The sequence below is a fragment of the Phacochoerus africanus genome, chromosome 6 (assembly GCF_016906955.1).
Source record: "Phacochoerus africanus isolate WHEZ1 chromosome 6, ROS_Pafr_v1, whole genome shotgun sequence".
NCBI classification, from domain to species: Eukaryota; Metazoa; Chordata; class Mammalia; order Artiodactyla; family Suidae; genus Phacochoerus; species Phacochoerus africanus.
In genome coordinates this window covers 50,664,855-50,684,764 of record NC_062549.1, presented here as the reverse complement: position 1 = coordinate 50,684,764, position 19,910 = coordinate 50,664,855, and the positions used below count along the sequence as shown (strand labels likewise).

The 19,910-nt window shown below is 36.5% G+C and overlaps 1 protein-coding gene and 1 pseudogene across 6 annotated transcripts in view; both read right to left on the bottom strand.

Moving 5' to 3' along the window:
* RMDN1 (regulator of microtubule dynamics 1) overlaps positions 1-19,910 on the bottom strand; it is a 49,781-nt gene that overhangs the window by 26,339 nt on the left and 3,532 nt on the right. For all 6 annotated transcript variants that reach the window (XR_007135432.1, XM_047783656.1, XM_047783658.1 and 3 more), the window contains exons 2-4: positions 11,603-11,720; positions 6,638-6,734; positions 4,699-4,858 (exon numbers count right to left, since the gene is read on the bottom strand). Coding sequence is in view for 5 of the 6 variants with exons in the window: in XM_047783656.1 (XP_047639612.1) it covers positions 4,699-4,858; positions 6,638-6,734; positions 11,603-11,720 (375 nt within the window). In the remaining variant the exon portion in view is untranslated. The remainder of the gene's footprint in view (positions 1-4,698; positions 4,859-6,637; positions 6,735-11,602; positions 11,721-19,910) is intronic.
* On the bottom strand, positions 8,565-9,626 carry LOC125129205 (L-lactate dehydrogenase A-like 6B; annotated as a pseudogene).

The window sequence follows — 19,910 nt, the reverse complement described above, 5'->3', positions numbered from 1 at the left end:
TTTCACAGGTGTGACCAAAAAAGATTAAAAAAAAAAAATAGAAGCCACAGAAGGGGAGAAAATATTTGCAAGTCATATATCTAACAAGGAACAAGTCAGAAAATATTCTCTTACAACTCAACAATAGAAAGTCAAGTTCAAAAATGGGCAAAGAATTTAAAGACAATTCTCCAAAGAATTTATACAAATGTCTAATAAGTCATGAAAAGATGCTCAATATCATTAGTCATTAGGAAATCAAAACCATGATGAGATACCACTTCAAACTTGCTAAGAGAGCTGTAATTTTTTTTTTAGCCGTGCCCATGGCATGTGGAAATTCTCAGGCCAGGGATCAAACCTGTGCCATAGCAGCAACCCGAGCTGCTGCAGTGACAATGGATGGTGTAATTTTTAAAAATAGATAATAACAAGTCTTAACAAAGATGTGGAAAAATTAGAACCCTTATATACTGCTAGTAGGGCAATAGAAAATGGTATAGCCACTTTGGAAAATAATTTGACAGTTCCTCAAAAAGAATTACATAGAATGACCACATGAACCAGAAATTCCACTATTAGGTATATACTCAAAAGAATTTAAAACAGATAATTTAAACAAATACTTGTGCACAAATGTTGATAGCTACACTATGAACAATAGCCAAAGGTAGAAATAACTTATATGTCCATCAACTAATGAATACATAAACAAAATGTGTTATACAGGAGTTCCCGAGTGGCCTAGCAGGTTAAGGATCTGGCATTGTCACTGTACGGCTCAGGTTTGATACCTGGTCTGGCAACTTCCACATGCCATGGGCTGCAGCCAAAAAAAATGTGGTATACAATGAAGTGTTATTCATTCATAAAAAAGAATAAAGTACAGATAAATGCTACAATGTGAACGGACTTCAAAAACCATATAAGTGAAAGGTGTCAGACACAAATTATCCTATGATATGTATGATTCCACTTCTCCAAAACATTCAGAGTAAGAAAAGCCTTAGAGACAGAAAGCAGATGAGCAGTTGTCAGGAGTGAGGAATAAGAGGGAACAGAGGAGTTCCCGTCGTGCTACAGTAGAAACGAAACCCAAGTAGGAACCATAAAGTTGTGGGTTCAATCCCTGGCCTTGCTCAGTGGATTACGGATCTGGTGTTGCCATGAGCTGTGGTGTAGGTCACAGATACAGCTCGTATGTGGCGTTGCTGTGGCTGTGGCGTAGGCCAGCAGCTTGTAGCTCCAATTCGACCCCTAGCCTGGGAACCTCCATATGCCACGGGTGCAGCCCTAAAAAAGCAAAAAAAAAAAAAAAAATAGGGACTAGAGTGACTATTTAATGGGTACAAGGTTTCCTTTTGGGGTGATGAAAATGTTTTGAAACTAGATAGAGGTAATGGTTGCACAACACTGTAAATGTATAAAATGCCAATAATATAAAAATGCCAAATGTATAAAATGGTTACTTTTAAGTTATGTGAATTTACCTCAATAAAAAAAAAAGAGTGGAGGATCCCATTATGGCTCAGCAGATTAAGAACCTGACAAGGTGTCTGTGAAGATGAGGGTTCAATCCTTGGCCTCGCTCAGTGGGTTAAGGACCTGGTGTTGCTGCAAGTTGTGGCACAGTTCACAGATGCAGCTCGGATCTAGTGATGCTGTGGCTGTGGTGTAGGCATGCATCTGCAGTTCTGATTTGACCCCTAGTATAGGAATCTCCGTATGTCACAGGTGCAGCCATAAAAAGGGGGAAAAAAAAGAATTAAAAGCAGGTATTCACACAAAAACTTGTATGTAATTGTTTATAGCAGCATTATTCATAATAGCCAAAAAGTGAAAACAACCCAAATGCTCATCAACTGATAATAAACAAAAGTGGTACATGCATACAATGAAAAGTCATTCAGCCATAAGAAGAAATGAAGCACTGTCACATACTTCACATCCATGAACCTTGAAAATGTTAGCTAAGTGAAGAAGCCAGACACACAAAGGCCACATATTATAGGATTCTATTTACATAAACTGTTAAATAGGCAAATTCATAGAGACAGAAAATAGCTCGGTGCTTGCCAGAGAACAGGAGCAGATAACTGGGACTAACTGATAATAGGTATGGGGTTTGTGCTGGGGTAATAGAAGTGTTCTGAAATTAGATAGTGGTGAAGGCTGCACAACATAGTTAATGTGCTACAAACCACTCAAGTGTATATATTACAATAGTGAATTTTATATAATGTAAAGAATATAAAATAAGTAAAAATAAAAGAATTATCTCCTCACAAGAGTACATATTAAATATAAGGACACAAGTTAAAATTGAAAGGACAGAAAAGGATGTAACATGTTAACAATCAAAAGAAATCAGGAGTTCTCATCGTGGCACAGTGGAAACGAATCCGATCAGGAACAACAAGGTTGTGGGTTGGATACCTGGCCTTGCTCAGTGGGTTAAGGATCCAGTGTTGCCATGAGCTGTGGTGTAGGTGATAGACACAGCTCAGATCTGGCATTGCTGTGGCCGTGGCGTAGGCTGGGATAAAAGCTCATAAATGTCATTCAGGTCAAGTTGGTTGACAGTGGTGTTCAAGTCTTCTATATCCTTACTGATTTTCTGTCTACTTCAATAAATTATTGACAGGGATGTTGAAATCACCAAGTATAATTGTAGATTTGTCTGTTTCTATTTGTAACTTTATTAGTTTTTATACCATGTAAAGTGCTTTTATTTGTAATATAAGGAGTTCCTGTCATTGCTCAGTGGTAACAAACCCTAGCCTGGGAACCTGCATATGCCACGGGTACGGCCCTAAAAGGACAAAAGACAAAAATAAAATAAAAATAAAATTTAAAAAAAAAAAAAAAAAAGCAGGAGTTCCCGTCATGGCACAGTGGTTAACAAATCCGACTAGGAACCATGAGGTTGTGGATCGAAGCCTTGCTCAGTGGGTTGAAGATCCAGTGTTGCTGTGAGCTGTGGTGTAGGCTGCAGACGCGGCTCGGATCCCGAGTTGCTGTGGCTCTGGCCTAGGCTGGTGGCTACGGCTCTGATTTGACCCCAGCCTGGGAAACTCCATATGCCGTAAGAGTGGCCCTAGAAAAGGCAAAAACACACACACACACACAAAAAAGCAAAAGTTGTTACATTAATGTCAAAGTAGGCTATAAAAAGACTATTTCTAGAAATAGAGGATTATTTTACAATGATAGAGGTAATGCATCAAGAAAATATAACAATCCTAAATGTTGATATTACTTTTTTTTTTTTTTGCTTTTTAGGGCCATACCCACTGCATATGGAAGTTCCCAGGCTAGGGTTCAAATCGGAGCTGTAGCTGCTGGTTTACACCACAGCCACACAGGATCCAAGCCACAGCTATGACCTACATCACAACTCACATGGCAATACTGAATCATTAACCCACTGAGTGGGGCTAGGGATTGAACCCTCATCCTCATGGATCCTAGTTGGGTTTGTTACCACTGAGCAATGACAGGAACTCCTTATATTACAAATAAAAGCACTTTACATGGTATAAAAACTAATAAAGTTACAAATAGAAACAGACAAATCTACAATTATACTTGGTGATTTCAACATCCCTGTCAATAATTTATTGAAGTAGACAGAAAATCAGTAAGGATATAGAAGACTTGAACACCACTGTCAACCAACTTGACCTGAATGACATTTATGAGATACGCCCAACAACAGCTGAATATTCTTTTCACATGCAAAAAGAACACTTACAAAGATGGACCATATGCTGGGCTATAAAACAACTCTCAGTAAATTTAAAGGGTTTGTATGTTTTATTCTTAATATGAACAAGTAGTGGTGGTAGTGGGGGTGGGAGAAGATGGAATAATCCCTTAAAGGGAACATTTGGAAATGCATGCAGCAGAATTTGGTTGTCACAATGACTTGGGGGCTCCACTGAGGACAGTCTAACATGACAGTGAGGTTCTAATCCAAAATACCAATAATGGCCCAGAGCTTCCCCACAGTGTCCATTGAAAAATGTTATTCTAAACCAGTAAGGAAATCCAGAAACTAGAGGGATTACATGTAAAAAGTTATCTATGTTATATATAGGTCTCAGCTGTCCAGCTGCTATACTCCTACCTCCAGAGAAAACAGAAATATAATGTGAGGAAAATGAGAAAATATTTGTCCAGTGTTTATATGACTAGAAATAAATATATAGGTAATTCATGCAACTACTAACACTTCTGTTTAACCATAAGCCTTCACAGAAGTAATTTATCAAACATATTAATGAAGTTAGAATAAATGTTAAAGAAAAAACTACATTTTTTTGTCTTTTTAGGGCCACATCTGCAGCATATGGAAATTCCCAGGCTAGGGGTTGAATGGGAACTGTAGATGATAGCCTGCACTACAGCCACAGCAAGTGGGATCCGAGCTGCATCTGCAACCCGCACCACAGCTCATGGCAATGCCGATCCTTAACCCACTAAGCAAGGCCAGGGATTGAACCCGCTCCTCATGGATACTAGTCGTTACTGCTAAGCCCCAACGGGAACTCCAAAAAACGACCTCTTTTTGAAAAAAAATGTTATAAAAATAAATCTCTTCCCTACTTCTTTAAAATAAAGCAATTTCTTTCCTATGTAAATTAGAGATAATAGACAAATATAGACTAATGTACCTCTCAGTACATGGTATTGGTTTCACTACTGTAAGCATCTCACCTTATGAGCTGCAAAACTTGATTCATTTTTTTCTAGGGCTCTTTTTGCATACTCCAGGGCTTCATACACCAAAAGCTTTTTCTCCTCTTCTGAGGTTCCACTAAGTTGAGCTATATCACGTGATGCCCGTGCCAAACGCCACAGTAACTCTGCATCTTCACTAATTTGAAATAAATATAGAACAACCACCATTTTAGCTCACATTTAAAAACTGCTGACGGTCACATCACTAATGAATACATATGGTCTTTGAAGTCAGTATATAGCAAGCAACATGATATCAACATCCATTATTCACAATGTTAAGTTTATTATTTTCTTTTGCACAAAAACTTTACTAAAATTTCCCACAAAATATCCATATTTTGTTAATACATAAATATTAACTTACCTATAAAATCTAAAACACTAACTTTTTTAGAAATATCTTTGTATCTGAATTCTCTAAATACTTGCCCTAGAAAATTCTACATACAACTTGAGGCTTGATTTCAGTGGCACTGGGCTTCAGACAACTCACTAACTAGTTCAGAGAGTATAAAATACATATATTTATAGACAGGATCATGCTCTATAAAACAAAATGCTATATCCATAGCTCCAAATTCAGTACCTGGCACCAACAGGTATATGACAAATAATCTGTTAATGAATGAATGATTAAATATAATGTAATATCTAAATAAATCCTATCTTTGAGTGTGTCATCCATGCCATGATGCCTGGAATATTTAAAGTAAGGGCTTTGGATTTCTTGAAGATCTGCTACTTAAATATAATTTGAAATGACTAATAAATAAAATAGAAACCAAGATTAAGAGTTATAAATAATGGAGTTCCCTTGTGGTGCAGTGGGTTAAGGATCTGGCATTGTTACCATAGCGGTTCAGCTCACTGTTATGGCAGAAGTGTTTGATCCCTGGCCAAGGAACTTACACATGCTACAGGCATGGCCAAAAAACAAAAACAAAAAAAACCAGAGAGAAATATTTCTTTAAAAACTAACCTTAAATTCCTTTTTATTAAATTTCTCTTTAAGCCTACTCTATTATACATTTCTTAACAAAAATGGTATTCATATAAAATTGAACAAAAATAAAGGTAGCAATAGTATAGTTATAATTCAATGAATATGAAATAACTACCTTATAGTTTACTTTTCAAGTAGTTACTGAAATGACTATAAAATGCCAAATCAACTACCTCAGGTTGTTGAGAGGACAATGGAAAAGGATATTTAGGATATTTCCATAGATACTTAAGAAGTAAAACTGATGGGCCTTGGGGGGAAAAACTGGTTTGGGGAATGACCCGATATTTTCAGTTTAAGAGATGAGGTAGATTAGTGATCTGGAAATGCCATTTAGCCTAATTTGACTTATTTTGTTGGGCTGAATCTCCCTCCACCTCCATCCCCCTCCACCCAATTGAGTGCATATTAATATGCTGAAAAAACATGTAAGCTAATAATAAAAAAATAAAAAGGAGGTATTTTTTGTTCCTTTATGAGACTGTGTACTACAATGATACACAGATACCATTCAATGGTGGCACAGAATCAACCTGACTCATTCGAATTGAATCTTAAACCAATAAGAAATTAATTTAGAAGAAATAAGAAATATACAATATAGATAAATAAGATAAGCATCTATTCAATGACTACTTTGCCTTCAAAACAAAGTAACAAAATAAAAAGAAAATTTCAACATTCAACTAGAATAAGTAGAGCCATATTTTCTAAATCAATGAGATACATGTAGTGTTTTTGAGTCATTTAACATAAGAAAAAATCATACTATAAATTAAACTCTAAGAAATATTATTTTAAAGTAAAAACTTTGAAAAACTATAAAAATTCCAAGCACCAAGAATATTTTAATTGATTAAAAAAAAATTCCAGGAAACTGCAAACCCAAGCCTATCATACATAGCCCACCTTTCCTTGTACTGGGTTAGCAACTGGTAAAGTTTTTCTGTTTCTCCACTTTCATATAAGTAGTCTGCTTGTTCAAGGATTTCTTCAACTCTGGTGACTATGAAAGAAAAAAGGACACAATAAAGGATGTCTTCTCAAGCTAGATGGCAATAATTCTAAGAAACAAATACTTTCACAGAGAAGCAAAATAAATTAGATACAAAAATCGTCTATAAAGAAAGATCAGAAATTCTGAAGAATCTAGATGTAAGTGTACTAGAAATAAGTATGAAGCTATCACACACAGTGATTTATGGAAACTATGGAAAATAATTAGAAACATATGGTAATGACTAAATATGATACATTTTAAAAAATGAAAAAGGTAATTTTCTGTGAGGAATTCATGGTACCTAACCCTCCACACAAAGCCTTTGCTGTTACTGCTGATATTAAGTACAGATCCATTGCAGACAATAATAAAATCTACTTACAGCACTGAAAGTTATTTTGTATGAACTGCACCATACTGTTTTAATGGATTCTATGATCTAACTTACACAGACATTGTTATGGAAAGAGTCAAATCTGCCATCAAACATTTAGATTAAGCTAACCAACTACACAGAGGACCTGAAACTTAGCTCATAGGCACTATGCTCCAACCAACTCATTAATGAGTTTAGATAGTACAACAAAACCCATAAACCTTATAGACAGTGTAATGCTCTAAAGAAGTTGACTAGTTACTAAAAAAACCAAAACGTCTGAATTTCAGATATTCTTATTGTTACCAAGGAACATACACACTTAATTTTGTCTTCTATAAGAGTGCTGTATTACTTAGTCCTATGTCTAAGCCAATACTCCAATGTGTTCAGTTAAGTTTGCTTTAATTAATCACAATGTATTTCAGGTTAAAAAGTTTTTTTCATTGAAATATAGACAGCTGGTATACAGTACTATATTTTAGTATTTATAGGTACACTAAAATTTTATGAAAAATCAAATTCTAGACCAGTAAGAAAAAAAATACTCATAAATTTGACATAACTATGTAAAGTAAGTTAAAATCATCATGTAATTATACTAATTTAAGAAAAATTAAATAACAATAAAGAAACTCTAAAATTAAAGATTTTTTTCCTCTTTAATTCTACTTCAGTCTGGTTAGGTGCTATAGTTTAGTAATATTCTCATGGCTAGTTGATTTTTTTAGGTTTGCTTTCATTCTATTTTATATTTTTAACCAGTGGCTGATTCTATATCATTGGGTAATAAAAACCCAAAGATTATTAAAAAAGAGTAGGCAGTAGTCTCATCATTCTTAGTTGATATCTGTGGCGGGCAGAAAAATGGCCTCAGACATGTCCACAACTTAATGCCTGGACCTGTGAAAATGTAAGATTACCTGGACAAAAGGGAATTAAGTTTGTAGATGTAATTAAGGTTGCTGATTAGCTAACCTTAAATAGCTAAAGTATCTTGGATTAGCCAGGTGAGTCCAATATAATCACAATCATCCTTAAAGGTAGAAGTGGAAAGCAGAAGAAAAGCACAGTTGGTATAACAATGGAAATAAGGTTAGATGTAATCACTTGGGAATTCTTAAAAAAAAAAAGTATCATCCAATATCTGGATGCTAAATAAAAAAGTTGGAGGGCTGAATAAACAGGGGAGTAATTCTAATCCATTTCCTTTTTCCGACTTTTATGAATTCAGGTTTATTCAAAAGTTTAATAATACAATCCTAAACTACTACCTCTTAATTAACTTCAGAATGGTAGTTTTAAACAACTTTAAACAACTTCTAAATTTCCCAAAGTTTTCCTCCACTCTTCTTCAGGAGTCAGCTTTACCTTTATAAGGTCTGCAATGCCATTCTCTCCCAGAATACAAGGAACACTAAGGAATATTTCTTCATTTATTCCCTAAAGGTCCTTACTTATGGTGGAAACTCTTCTAGATTCTTAATAATGTCTTCTGTTAAATCAGCTATTGATAGGCCAAAGGCCCAATTAATATAACCCTTCCTTTTAACCATTTCATAGCCATAGGTCACTTCTTTGCAGAAGAAAGATCTCAGGATTTTGATCTGTTCCTATACTTGAGTTTAGACCCTGCAGAGGAACACAGAAATGTTAACTCCGCTCCACAAAGGTACAGTTTAGACTCCATGCTTCTTCAAGGATCCGTAGTTTTCAGGGTGGATAGCAAGCCTTTGGCCAATAAAGAAACAAAAATGACTAGAGTTCAGATTATAGCTACTTCCAATAATATGATTTTTGGGAAATGCACTCAACTTTCAAGGTACATAAGATATCCACTGGATTGGGAAATACTATCAGTTTGAAGTCAGGACTATATTGGGCAATACTGAAAATCATTAATTTAAGATGGGCGTATTTTACCTCACTACATCAAAGTGAGCTTCTCTTTTTCCTGGGCATGTACCAGCTATGACAATTACTAGGCTGGAGTCTGCAGTGGCAAGACAGTCTTTGCTGGAAACAAATCTGGCATTTTCAAGAAAAAGCTGCCATATGGAAGCTCCAGTGTCTCACCGTTCAGTTTGCCTTCATCAGTACCCAAAAAGGGAAGTTCATCACTCCAGCCTTTTAATAAAATGCTGCTAGCACAGGCCATGCCAACCAATGCAGTTCCTCACTGTGATGAATGGTTTCTTCTGAAGTGAAATTCTTAATAAGTTCATACTTGACAGTAGCCATCTTGGAAATGGGGATCAAGAGGCTGGCCATCCCTGAGCAGAATGTGTGAGCCTGGCTGGGACACAGAGCCATCTCTTCTGGGCAAAGGAGATTTGCTCCTATGGTGCTTACTCCCTGGCTGATCCACAGGACTCATGCAGCCCACTTCGCTGCCACTTACTTAAGAGGTTGGAGGAAAATGGAGGAAAACCACATCAAAGTTCCTTGAGGTGCAAATTCATAAACAGTTGATGGCTTGACATCCCCTTACCTCTGCTACTTTGGCTGTGCAAGGCCGCACATCAGATCATGTAGGCCTCACAAGCCTTAAAATGTTATTTTTAATTTATTAAATATGCAATAATTTTCTGTCATTAGGACACTTCTGAAAAAACCATGATCATTAAGGCTATAAATAATCTTGATTATGCCTTTCAAAGTGCAGTATTTTGTTGCTTAGGGGAATACCAAGTCTTTGCACTCATTTCTGTAATGAAATGGTGCTAAAGCAGAGTGAAACAAAGTGTGACAGATGCAAAAAGAAATAAGAATTTAAATCTCTGTTCTTGTACGCTGAAGAAGTTTAACTTTGTGAGCTTCCATTCAAAAATTAATATAATGGAACATACATAGAAAAATCTTAAAAGTGTAACCGTTGGGCATAGCTCTCAAAGATGCTTTAAAAAAACTATATTGTAATTTAAAAATATGGCTTGTCCTAGCGACTCTTAAGATTTCTGTGAGAGTTAAAGTTATGGTGAAAAGTCTAAAGAACTTTAAAAAGCCGAGTTGTAAATAATCGCCAAATATGTCATTGAACCAGTGACAAACTAAGTCCTCTACTGTGTCTTTCATGAAAATAATACATTATTTAAAAAAAAGTAGCAATTCAAGTATCTACTTTTTGAAAATGTAAAGGCAGTCATGGATAAATGAAATCAACAAATAACTAGCAATTTTTAACTAATGTTCTCAAATTCTTCATCTACTAGAATTTTAATAATACCATCTATTCAAAATCAAATCTCTTCTTTCCTTAATCACCTTCTTAATGTTAACAAGTGGGGACTGGAGAGTTCCCACTGTGGCTCAGTGGTTAACGAACCCGACTAGTACCCATGAGGTCCCGGGTTTGATCCCTGGCCTTGCTCAGTGGGTTAAGGATCCAACATTGCTGTGAGCTATGGTGTAGGTCACAGACGCAACTCGGATCCTAAGCTGTCGTGGCTGTGGTGTAGGCCAGCAGCTACAACTCTGATTTGAACCCTAGCCTGGGAACCTCTGCATGCCAAAGGTGAAGCCCTAAAAAAACAAAAGACAACAAAAAAAAAGTGGGGATTGGGAGTCGCTGCTGTGATTGCAACAGAATCTTGGCAACCTCTCTGCAGCACCAGGACGCAGGTTCTATTCCCAGCTGGCACAATGGGTTAAAGGATCCCGTGCTGCCACAGCTTCAGCATAGATCACAACTACACCTAGCATCTGATCACTGGTCTGAGAACTCCATATGCCACAGGGTGGCCAAAAATAAATAAATAAATAAAAGTAGAGATGGTGAAAAACAAAAAGGATTATTAACTAATGAATTAAAAGAGTTTTCCTTTAATAAACTGAAATTTTGGCTCTATATACATACACAACTGGTTTAACTAAATTTAGTTTTTAAATTATAGCAAGTCTTAACATTTTACGTATCTATAGTATACTAAATTAAAAATCTGATAGAATTTTTCTATTTTTCAACCAGTTATTTGATATTTAGTACCAAATTACATTCTGTTTTTAAATATTTCTAAAAATATGTCCATCTCAAAGTAACTGGGCCTTTCTTAACTACATCAAGAAAAATGTAACACCTTGAATTAAAGAAAGAAAAGAATTACTGTATCATTATAAAGCAAAGGTTAACAAACTTTTCCATAAAGATCCAGAGAGTAAATATTTTAAGGTTTTGTGGTGCAATATATTGTTTTTTCCCCCTCCTACATCCCACAGCCTTTCAGAATTGTGAAAGATACTCTAAACCCAAGGGTCCTGTAAAACTATAGTGTTAGTAGAGTATTTCTCACTGAAGGAACTCTACCTATTAAAAGACATTTTATATATAGAGAGAAAATAGAAAAGCTAGATTATTATATATATTTACGGATAAACACACATATGCATATATATATGAGACTGACAAGTAGAGAAAAGCAAAAAATAATCTAGCCTATAGTATGTTATTTGCATTATCTATTCTAACTATAAGTGTTCCTGATGTTTAGCTTAGGCTTACCTTTGGCTGTGGCATGAACCACAGAAGACTGGAAAAGGACTTGATAAGTTTCAAAACCCAAATAAGACAAGGCAGAGATTAAAAGACTTCTTTTGAAAGCTCCCGTGTTTCCCATCACCTTTGGAAAGAATTATAGTCAGTTATCAAACTTAGAAAATTTGAAAAAACTGTTACCCCAAGCAAAACAAATCAATTTTCTCGCACCCCAAAAGCAATCAATCCTAAGAATATTGGAAGTTCAAAATTTACTTTATCAAATTCTTCAGTAAAACTATTTTGCGTAATTACCTTATAGAGCATATGCTGTTAAGAAAAGATTTTTTTTTTGGCCACGCCCACAGCACGTGGAAGTTCCTGGGCCAGGGACTGAACCCAAGCCACTGCAGTGACAGTGCTGGATCCCGAACCTGCTGAGCCACAAGAGAACTCCAAGAAAAGACTCCTAACAGCTAGTAGTGGTAACTTATCTAACAATCACAGTTATGATAAGTGCTGGATTGGAAGGTCTATATTTTATTTAAGGAAGCATGGATACTACAATTCCTTGAAATAAAATAAGATTACTATATAATTAATATTAACTTTAAGAACAGACTAATGAAAAATATCAAATATGGTAATTACATATAGAAAATGTACATGGCTTTAAATAAACATATCTTCAAATGTGATCCATGAAATGCAGTTTTAAAATAAACAGTGAATAAAATAAAAAGAATATCCAGACAGATTTAGAAATTAATTTTCAGAATTATAGTCAGAATTCTCAAGACCAACGGCAGGAAGTATATAGATATTACTCCAGCAATTCTTCCCTTTTCTCACAACAGTTTTTCTTTTACCACATAACATCAATTTTTTTCCTTCCTTTCAATTTATTCCCATCTGTATAAAAACAAGCTGTACTATCTTTGTAAGGTGTAATTGTTCCCTTCTAAAAACAAAACAAAAATCTTCTTTTTGATTTCACATCTCTCTTTAGTCTTTTTTCCAAATTCTCTTTTCAGCAAAATTCTCTCAAAAAGTTGTCCAGAGAGTTCCCATTGTGGCACAGCGGAGGCACATCCAACTAGGAACCATGAGGTTACCGGTTCAATCCCTGGCCTTGCTCAGTGGGTTAAGGATCCAGTGTTGCTGTGAGCTGTGGTGTGGGCCAGCAGCTGTACCTTCGATTAGACCCCTAGCCTGGGAACCTCCATATGCCACGGGCGTGGCCCTAAAAAGATGAAAAGACAAAAAAGTTGTCTGGAACTCTGTCTCCACTTCCTCTCTTCCCATTCTCTTATGAACTCACACAAATCACACATTTATCTCCAGAGCCCCACTAATGGCATTCTAGTTAAGGCAACCACGGATGCTTTTTCCTAGTAAACTCTCATCTTACTTGACCCATCAACAGCATTTGCCAGCTGTTCACTCCCTCCTTAAAAAAAAAAAAAAAAAAAATCATAAATGGACATTTAAAGAAAAAATTTTAAATGTCCCTTTATTGAGATATAAGTGACAAAGTTAACTGCATGTACAATGTGTTGACATATATGTAAATCCATAAAACCATCACTACCATCAAGAGGATGAACATAACCATCAATCACCCAAATTTCTTCATACCTTTTTATAATTCATCCAACCCCTTTCCTCAGTACTTGCCGTGTTCTCTGATTCTTGAAACACTCTTCTCTGGGCTTTTGGAATACTACTCTCTTAAATTTACGCCTGTTTCAACAACTGCTCCTTCTCTTTACTGGGGTCTTCATCACCAAAACCTCACTGCCCAGGTGTGTACTGGGCTTAGTCCTAGACCTTCGTTTCTCTATTCCTATCATTTTGGTGACCTTATTTTGTTACATGGCTTTAGATGTCATCAACAAGCCAAAAATTTGCAAATTTAAAAACTCCCAGATGTCCCCTAAACTTCAGAATCATATATCTAGCTGTCCAAACATTTATCTCCTCATGAAATATAACATCCATCTGAAATTTATCAGCCCAAACAGCTATTGTTTCCCTCAAATCCATTCCACTTCATCTTTCCTTTCATAGTAAATGGCAACTCTAATTTTCTAGTTGTTCAGGTTAAAAAAAACAAAATAACACAGGAGTCCCTTCGTGGCTCAGCAGGTTAAGGATCTGGTGTTCTCATTGCTGTGGCTTGGGTCACTGCTATGGCCCAGGTTCGATCTTTGGCCCCAGAACCTCTGCATCCAAGGGTAAGGCCAAAAGAAAAACAAAACAAACAAACAAAAAACCTTGGCGTCAGTCACTCTCAATTCTTAGTCTCTCACAACCCCCATCTGAACCACTTTTTAGCTTCTCATAAGTATCTAAGGTAGGAATGAGGAATCCAGTATATTATAATTTGCTGAGTGCTTTACTTTCTTGAGCATGAAGATTTAAGATACTGCAGACAGGGAGTTCCTGTCATGGCTCAGTAGAAACGAATCAGACTAGCATCCATTAGGATGTGGGTTCAATCCCTGGCCTCAATCACTGGGTTAAGGATCAGGCATTGCCATGAGCTGTGGTGTAGGCTGCAGACGTGGCTTGGATCCTGCATTGCTGTGGCTGTGGCTGTAGCCAGCAGATGTAGATCCCATTCAATCCCTAGCCTTGGAACTGCCATATGTCACAAGTGCAGCCCTAAAAAGAAAAAAAAAAAAAAAAAAGATACTGCAGACAGCTGGATTCAAAACACATCAACAGCAAAGCAGCAAAACTAAATTTGACACAGAAACATTTTTAACACTTAATTTTCTGAATTTATTCTTATCTACCAAAGAGAGGGAATGGTGTGGGTATGTGCATATGGTGGTAGTGGTACCTAGAAAAAGAAGAGGAAAAAGACTAAGATTTTTCAGTTAAGTCTCCTAATAACAACCCCAGATCCTTAACCTGCTGTGCCATAAGAGAATTCCAATTATACCAATTTCAAGCTAGAAGCATATGGAAATTCCCAGGCTAAGAGTTGAACAGGAGCTGCAGCTGCCAGCCTACACCACAGCCACAGCAACACCAGATACTTAATTCACTGAGCAAGGCCAGGGATTGAAATCATCCTGATGGATACTAGCAGGATTTGTTACCAGTAAGCCACAACAGAAACTCCCTCAAGCTAGAAGGAATTAAAAAAAAAAAAAAAAAAACCTCATCACTCTATGGAAAGGAATGTGTCACTAACCATCTCCTGGTTTTTTTCTCCTAACTTCCTGCCAGCTCCTCCTCCTCTTAAATGTTGGAATTCCTCTTCCTTTCAATACCCACATCAGGAGTTCCCGTCGTGGCGCAGTGGTTAACGAATCCGACTAGGAACCATGAGGCTGCGGGTTCGGTCCCTGCCCTTGCTCAGTGGGTTAACGATCCGGCGTTGCCGTGAGCTGTGGTGTAGGTCGCAGACGCGGCTCGGATCTTGCATTGCTGTGGCTCTGGCGTAGGCCGGTGGCTACAGCTCCGATTCGACCCCTAGCCTGGGAACCTCCATATGCCGCGGGAGCGGCCCAAAGAAATAGCAAAAAGACAAAAAAAAAAAAAATACCCACATCAAAGCTATCATTTAGGCCCACTAAGTTTACATCATTAATATCCTTTTATTGCATCCACTTACTTAAACTTACTCCCATTTCCATGGCTACCACTAAAGTTCAGACTACCACATATCTCACCTGTCCTACAGCAATGATCTTATTTGGTCTCCAGCATCCACTCTAGCCTATCTACTCTTAAAATTAGACAAGTTATTTTTTAATGGAAATCAGATCATATGAATTCTTCATTTAAAAGGCTTCTATGGTTTTCTATAACCTCTAGAATAAAATAACATTTAACACGGTCTACAAGGTTTTCAGAATCTAGTTGTGGTAGGTAGCCTCTAAAATGGCCCTAAATGGGTCCTGGTTCAAGATGGCAACACTTGATGCTGAACACACTTCCCATAGACACAACAAATCTATAGCTAAACAATTTCCTCTTAAAGAAAACAATTTCCTCTTAAAGAAACCCCAAAACTAGCTAAGTGACTCCTCCACATCAGGCAATGGAGGAAAAATCCATATCAAAACAGGCAGGAGAGACCGACACAAATTTTTCCTATAAACTAACCCTTTCATGTGGAGACACACTACTGGAAGGGAACACACTGATGGATTTAACATGCGTATATAGAACATTCCATCCAAATCAAATGAATATACATTATTTTCAAGCGTACATGGAACATTTTCCAGGACAAATCATGATGTTAGGACACAAAACAAGTCTCAATAAATTTAAGAAAATTAAAATCATATCAAGCATGTTTTCCAGCCACAATGGTATGAAACTAGAAATCAGTTATAACAAGAAAACAAGAAAATTCACATTTATATGAAGATTAAGCAACATGCTACTAACAACCAATACATCAAAGAAGAAATCAAAAGAGAAATTAAAAAAAAAAAAACTTGAAAAAACTGAAAACAGCAATACAGAATATCAAACTTTGTAGGGTGTAAGAAAAGCAATTCTAAGAGGGAAGTTCATAGTGACAAATGCCTACATTAAAAAACATGAAAGATCTTCATTAAACTAACTTTATACCTCAAGGAGGAAAGAAAGAGAAGTTCCTATCGTGGTGCAGTGGAAACAAATCCAACTAGTATCCATGAGGATGTGGGTTAGATCCTTGGTCTCGTTTAATGGGTTAAGGATTCGGCATTGCCATAAGCTCTGGTGTAGGTCACAGACATGGCTCAGATCCTGTGTTGCTCTGGCTGTGACTGTGGTATGGGCTGACAGGTGTAGTTCCAATTCAACCCCTAGCCTGGGAACTTCCATATGCCATGGGTACAGCCCTAAAAAGGAAAAAAAAAAAAAAAGAGGCAAGGAGGGAAGGAAGGAAGGAAAAACAAAACCCAAGATTAGTAGAAGGAAGGAAATAAAGATCATAATGGGGAAAAAATGATATAGAGACTAAAAGGACAATAAAAAAAAAAAGATCTGGATTTTGTTTATTTTCCTAACATGAACAAAATAGACCAACACATTTAGCTAACTCACCAAGTAAAAAAGAGAGGACTCAAATAAATAAAATTATAAATGAAATAGGAGACACTACAACTGATACCACAGAAGTACAAAGATCATAAGAGACTACTATGAATAAATATACACCAACGAATTGAACTACCTAGAAGAAATGGACAACTCCTAAAAACATACAACCTGCCAAGACTGTATCATGAAGAAATAGAGAATCTGAATAGACCAATTACTAGTAAGGCAAGTGAATCAGTAATCAAAAGCCTCCCAACAATAAAAAGCCCAGGACTAGATGGATTCACTGGTGAATTCTATCAAACATTTAAAGAATTAATACCAATCCTTCATAAATTCTTTCAAAACTGTAAGAGGAAAAACTTCCAAACTCATTTTATGAGGCTAGCATAACCCTGATACCAAAGCCTGACAAGAACATTTCAAGAAAAAAAAAAGTACAGGTTAATATCCCTGATAAACATAGATGCAAAAATCTTCAACAAAATTAGCAAGTGAAATTTAACAGTACATTAAAAGAATTGTTAAGCCAAAATCAAGTGGGATTTATTTTAAGGAATCAAGGATGACTCAACATCTGAAAATCAACCTGACACACATGAACAAAATGAACACCAAAAATCATATAATCATCTCAATAGATGCAGAAAAATCATTTCATAAAATTCAATATCTATTTATATTAAAATTCTGAACAAAGTGGGTATAGAGGGAATGTACTTCAACATAATAAAGGCCATAAATGACAAGCCCATAGCTAGTCAATGGTAAAAAGCTAAAAGCTTTACCTCCAAGGTGAGAAAGACAAGAATGCTCTCTCTTGCCACATTTATTCAGCATAGTCTTGGTAGTCCTAGAAATTCCTGCTGTGGCACAACAGGAGTGATGGTGTCTCGGGACCACTGCAACACAGGTTTGATCCTGGGCCCCATGCACTGGGTTAAGGATTCCGCATTGCTACAGCTGCAACTTAGGTTGCAAATGCTCTTCAGATCTGATCCCTGGCTTGGGAACTCCATATGCTGAGAGGCAGCCAAAAAAGAAAAAGAAGAAAACCAAAAAAAAAAAAAGGAAAAGAAAGAAAAAGTAAGTCCTAGCCAGAGCAATTAGGCAAGAGAGAGGGAAAAAAAAAAAAAAAAGGCATCCAAATTGGAAAAGAAGTAAAACTGTCAGTATCTGCAGATGGATGACATGATAGTATACACAGAAAAACCTAAAGACTCCACCAAAAAACTGTTAGAAATAATAAATGAATTCAGTAAAGTTGCAGGATATAAAATTAAAGTACAAAAATATGTTGTTTTTGCATACTAACGGCAAACTATCAAAAAGAAAAATTAAGAAAACAATCCCATTTACACCAAAAAGAATACCTAAGAATAAATTTAACCAAAGAGATGAAAGACCTGTACATGGAAAACTATGCAACGATGAAAGAAACTGAAGAGGATACAACGGAAATATAGTCCTTTCTCCTGGTTTAAAGGAATTAACATTGTTCTTATTTTAAATTTTTTATTTTTTATTATAGTTGATTTCCAATGTTGTGCCAATTTCTGCTCTACGGCAAAGTGACTCAGTCCTACATATGTATACATATCTCTTTTTATATATTATTTTCCATCATGGTCTATCCCAGGAGATTGGATATAGCTCCCTTTGTTATGCAGTAAGACCTCCTTGTCAATCCATTCTAAATGTTATATTTTTCATCTATTAATCCCAAACTCCCAGGCCATCCCACTCCCACTGCCCTACCTTTTTTTTTTTTTTTTTGTAATAGGAGAACTTACTTACAAAACATAAAACAACTATATCAATGAGTTTCCATCATGGCTCAGCAGTAACGAACCCAACTAGTATCCATGAGGACGAGGGTTCAATCCCTGGCTTAAATAAGGATCCAATGTTGCCGTGAGCTGTGGTGTAGGTGAGCTGCAGGTTCGGTCCCTGCCCTTGCTCAGTGGGTTAACGATCCGGCGTTGCCCTGAGCTGTGGTGTAGGTCGCAGACGCGGCTCAGATCTTGCATTGCTGTGGCTCTGGCATAGGCCGGTGGCTACAGCTCCGATTCAACCCCTAGCCTGGGAACCTCCATATGCCACGGGAGTGGCCCAAGAAAATGACAAAAAGACAAAAAAATAATAATAATAATAATAAAAAAATAAAAGCTTATTGAAGTATTTACAATGTTGTGATAATTTCTGCTATACAACAAAGTGATTCAGTTACACATACAAACATATATTCTTTTTCAGATTCTTTTCCCATATAGGTTATCACAGAATATTGAGTAGAGTTCCCTGTGCCATAAGTAGATGCCTGTTGGCCAGTCATTCCATATAACACATGTGCTATGCCAATCTCAAAACCCCAATCCATCCCTCCCCTCAACCTGTCCTCTTTAGTAACCATAAATCTATTTTCAAAGTCTGTGAGTCTGTTTCTGTCCTGTAAGTTCATTTGTATCCTTTTTTTTTAGATTCTACACATGATGTTTGTCTTTCTCTGTCTGACTTACTTCACTTAGTATGATAATCTCTATGCTAGTATGATAATATCTAGGCGGGACAACGCTGGATGCTTAACCTACTGCACCATAAGAGAACTCCCTGAAAAGACATTTTTCCGAAGATGACATACAGAGGCCAACAGGTACATGAAAATGTACTCAACATCACTAATAACAGGGAAATGCAAATCAAAACCATAATGAAATCTCACCTCACATCTATTAGAATGGCTATTACCAAAAAGACAAGATATAACCAGTGTTGAAGAAGATCTGAGAAAAGGGAACTCTTGTGCACTTTCACTGGGAATGTAAACTGGTACAGCCACTATGGAAAACAGTATGGAGGTTCTTCCAAAAATTAAAAATAGAACTCCAATATGACCCACCAACTCCACCTTTGGGTACTTACCCAAAGGAAATGAAAACAATAACTTGAAAAAACATATTCACCTCATGTTGTACTGAAATATTATTTATAATTGCCGAAATACTGAAGCAACATTTCCCAGTGAATGTACAACAAACTGTGATACACACATACACAATGGAATATCTTTCAACCATTAGAAAAAAAGAAGAAATTTTCCATTTGCATAAACAAGCACCTTGAGGGGATTATGCTAATGGAAATAAATGAGACAGAAAAAGACAAATAGAGTATAATCTCACTTACATGTAGAATCTAAAGAAAATCCAAACTCACAGACAAGAGCTTGGTAGCTGCAGAGACAGGGGAAAGAGGTGGGTGAAATGTGCTAAGGTGGTCA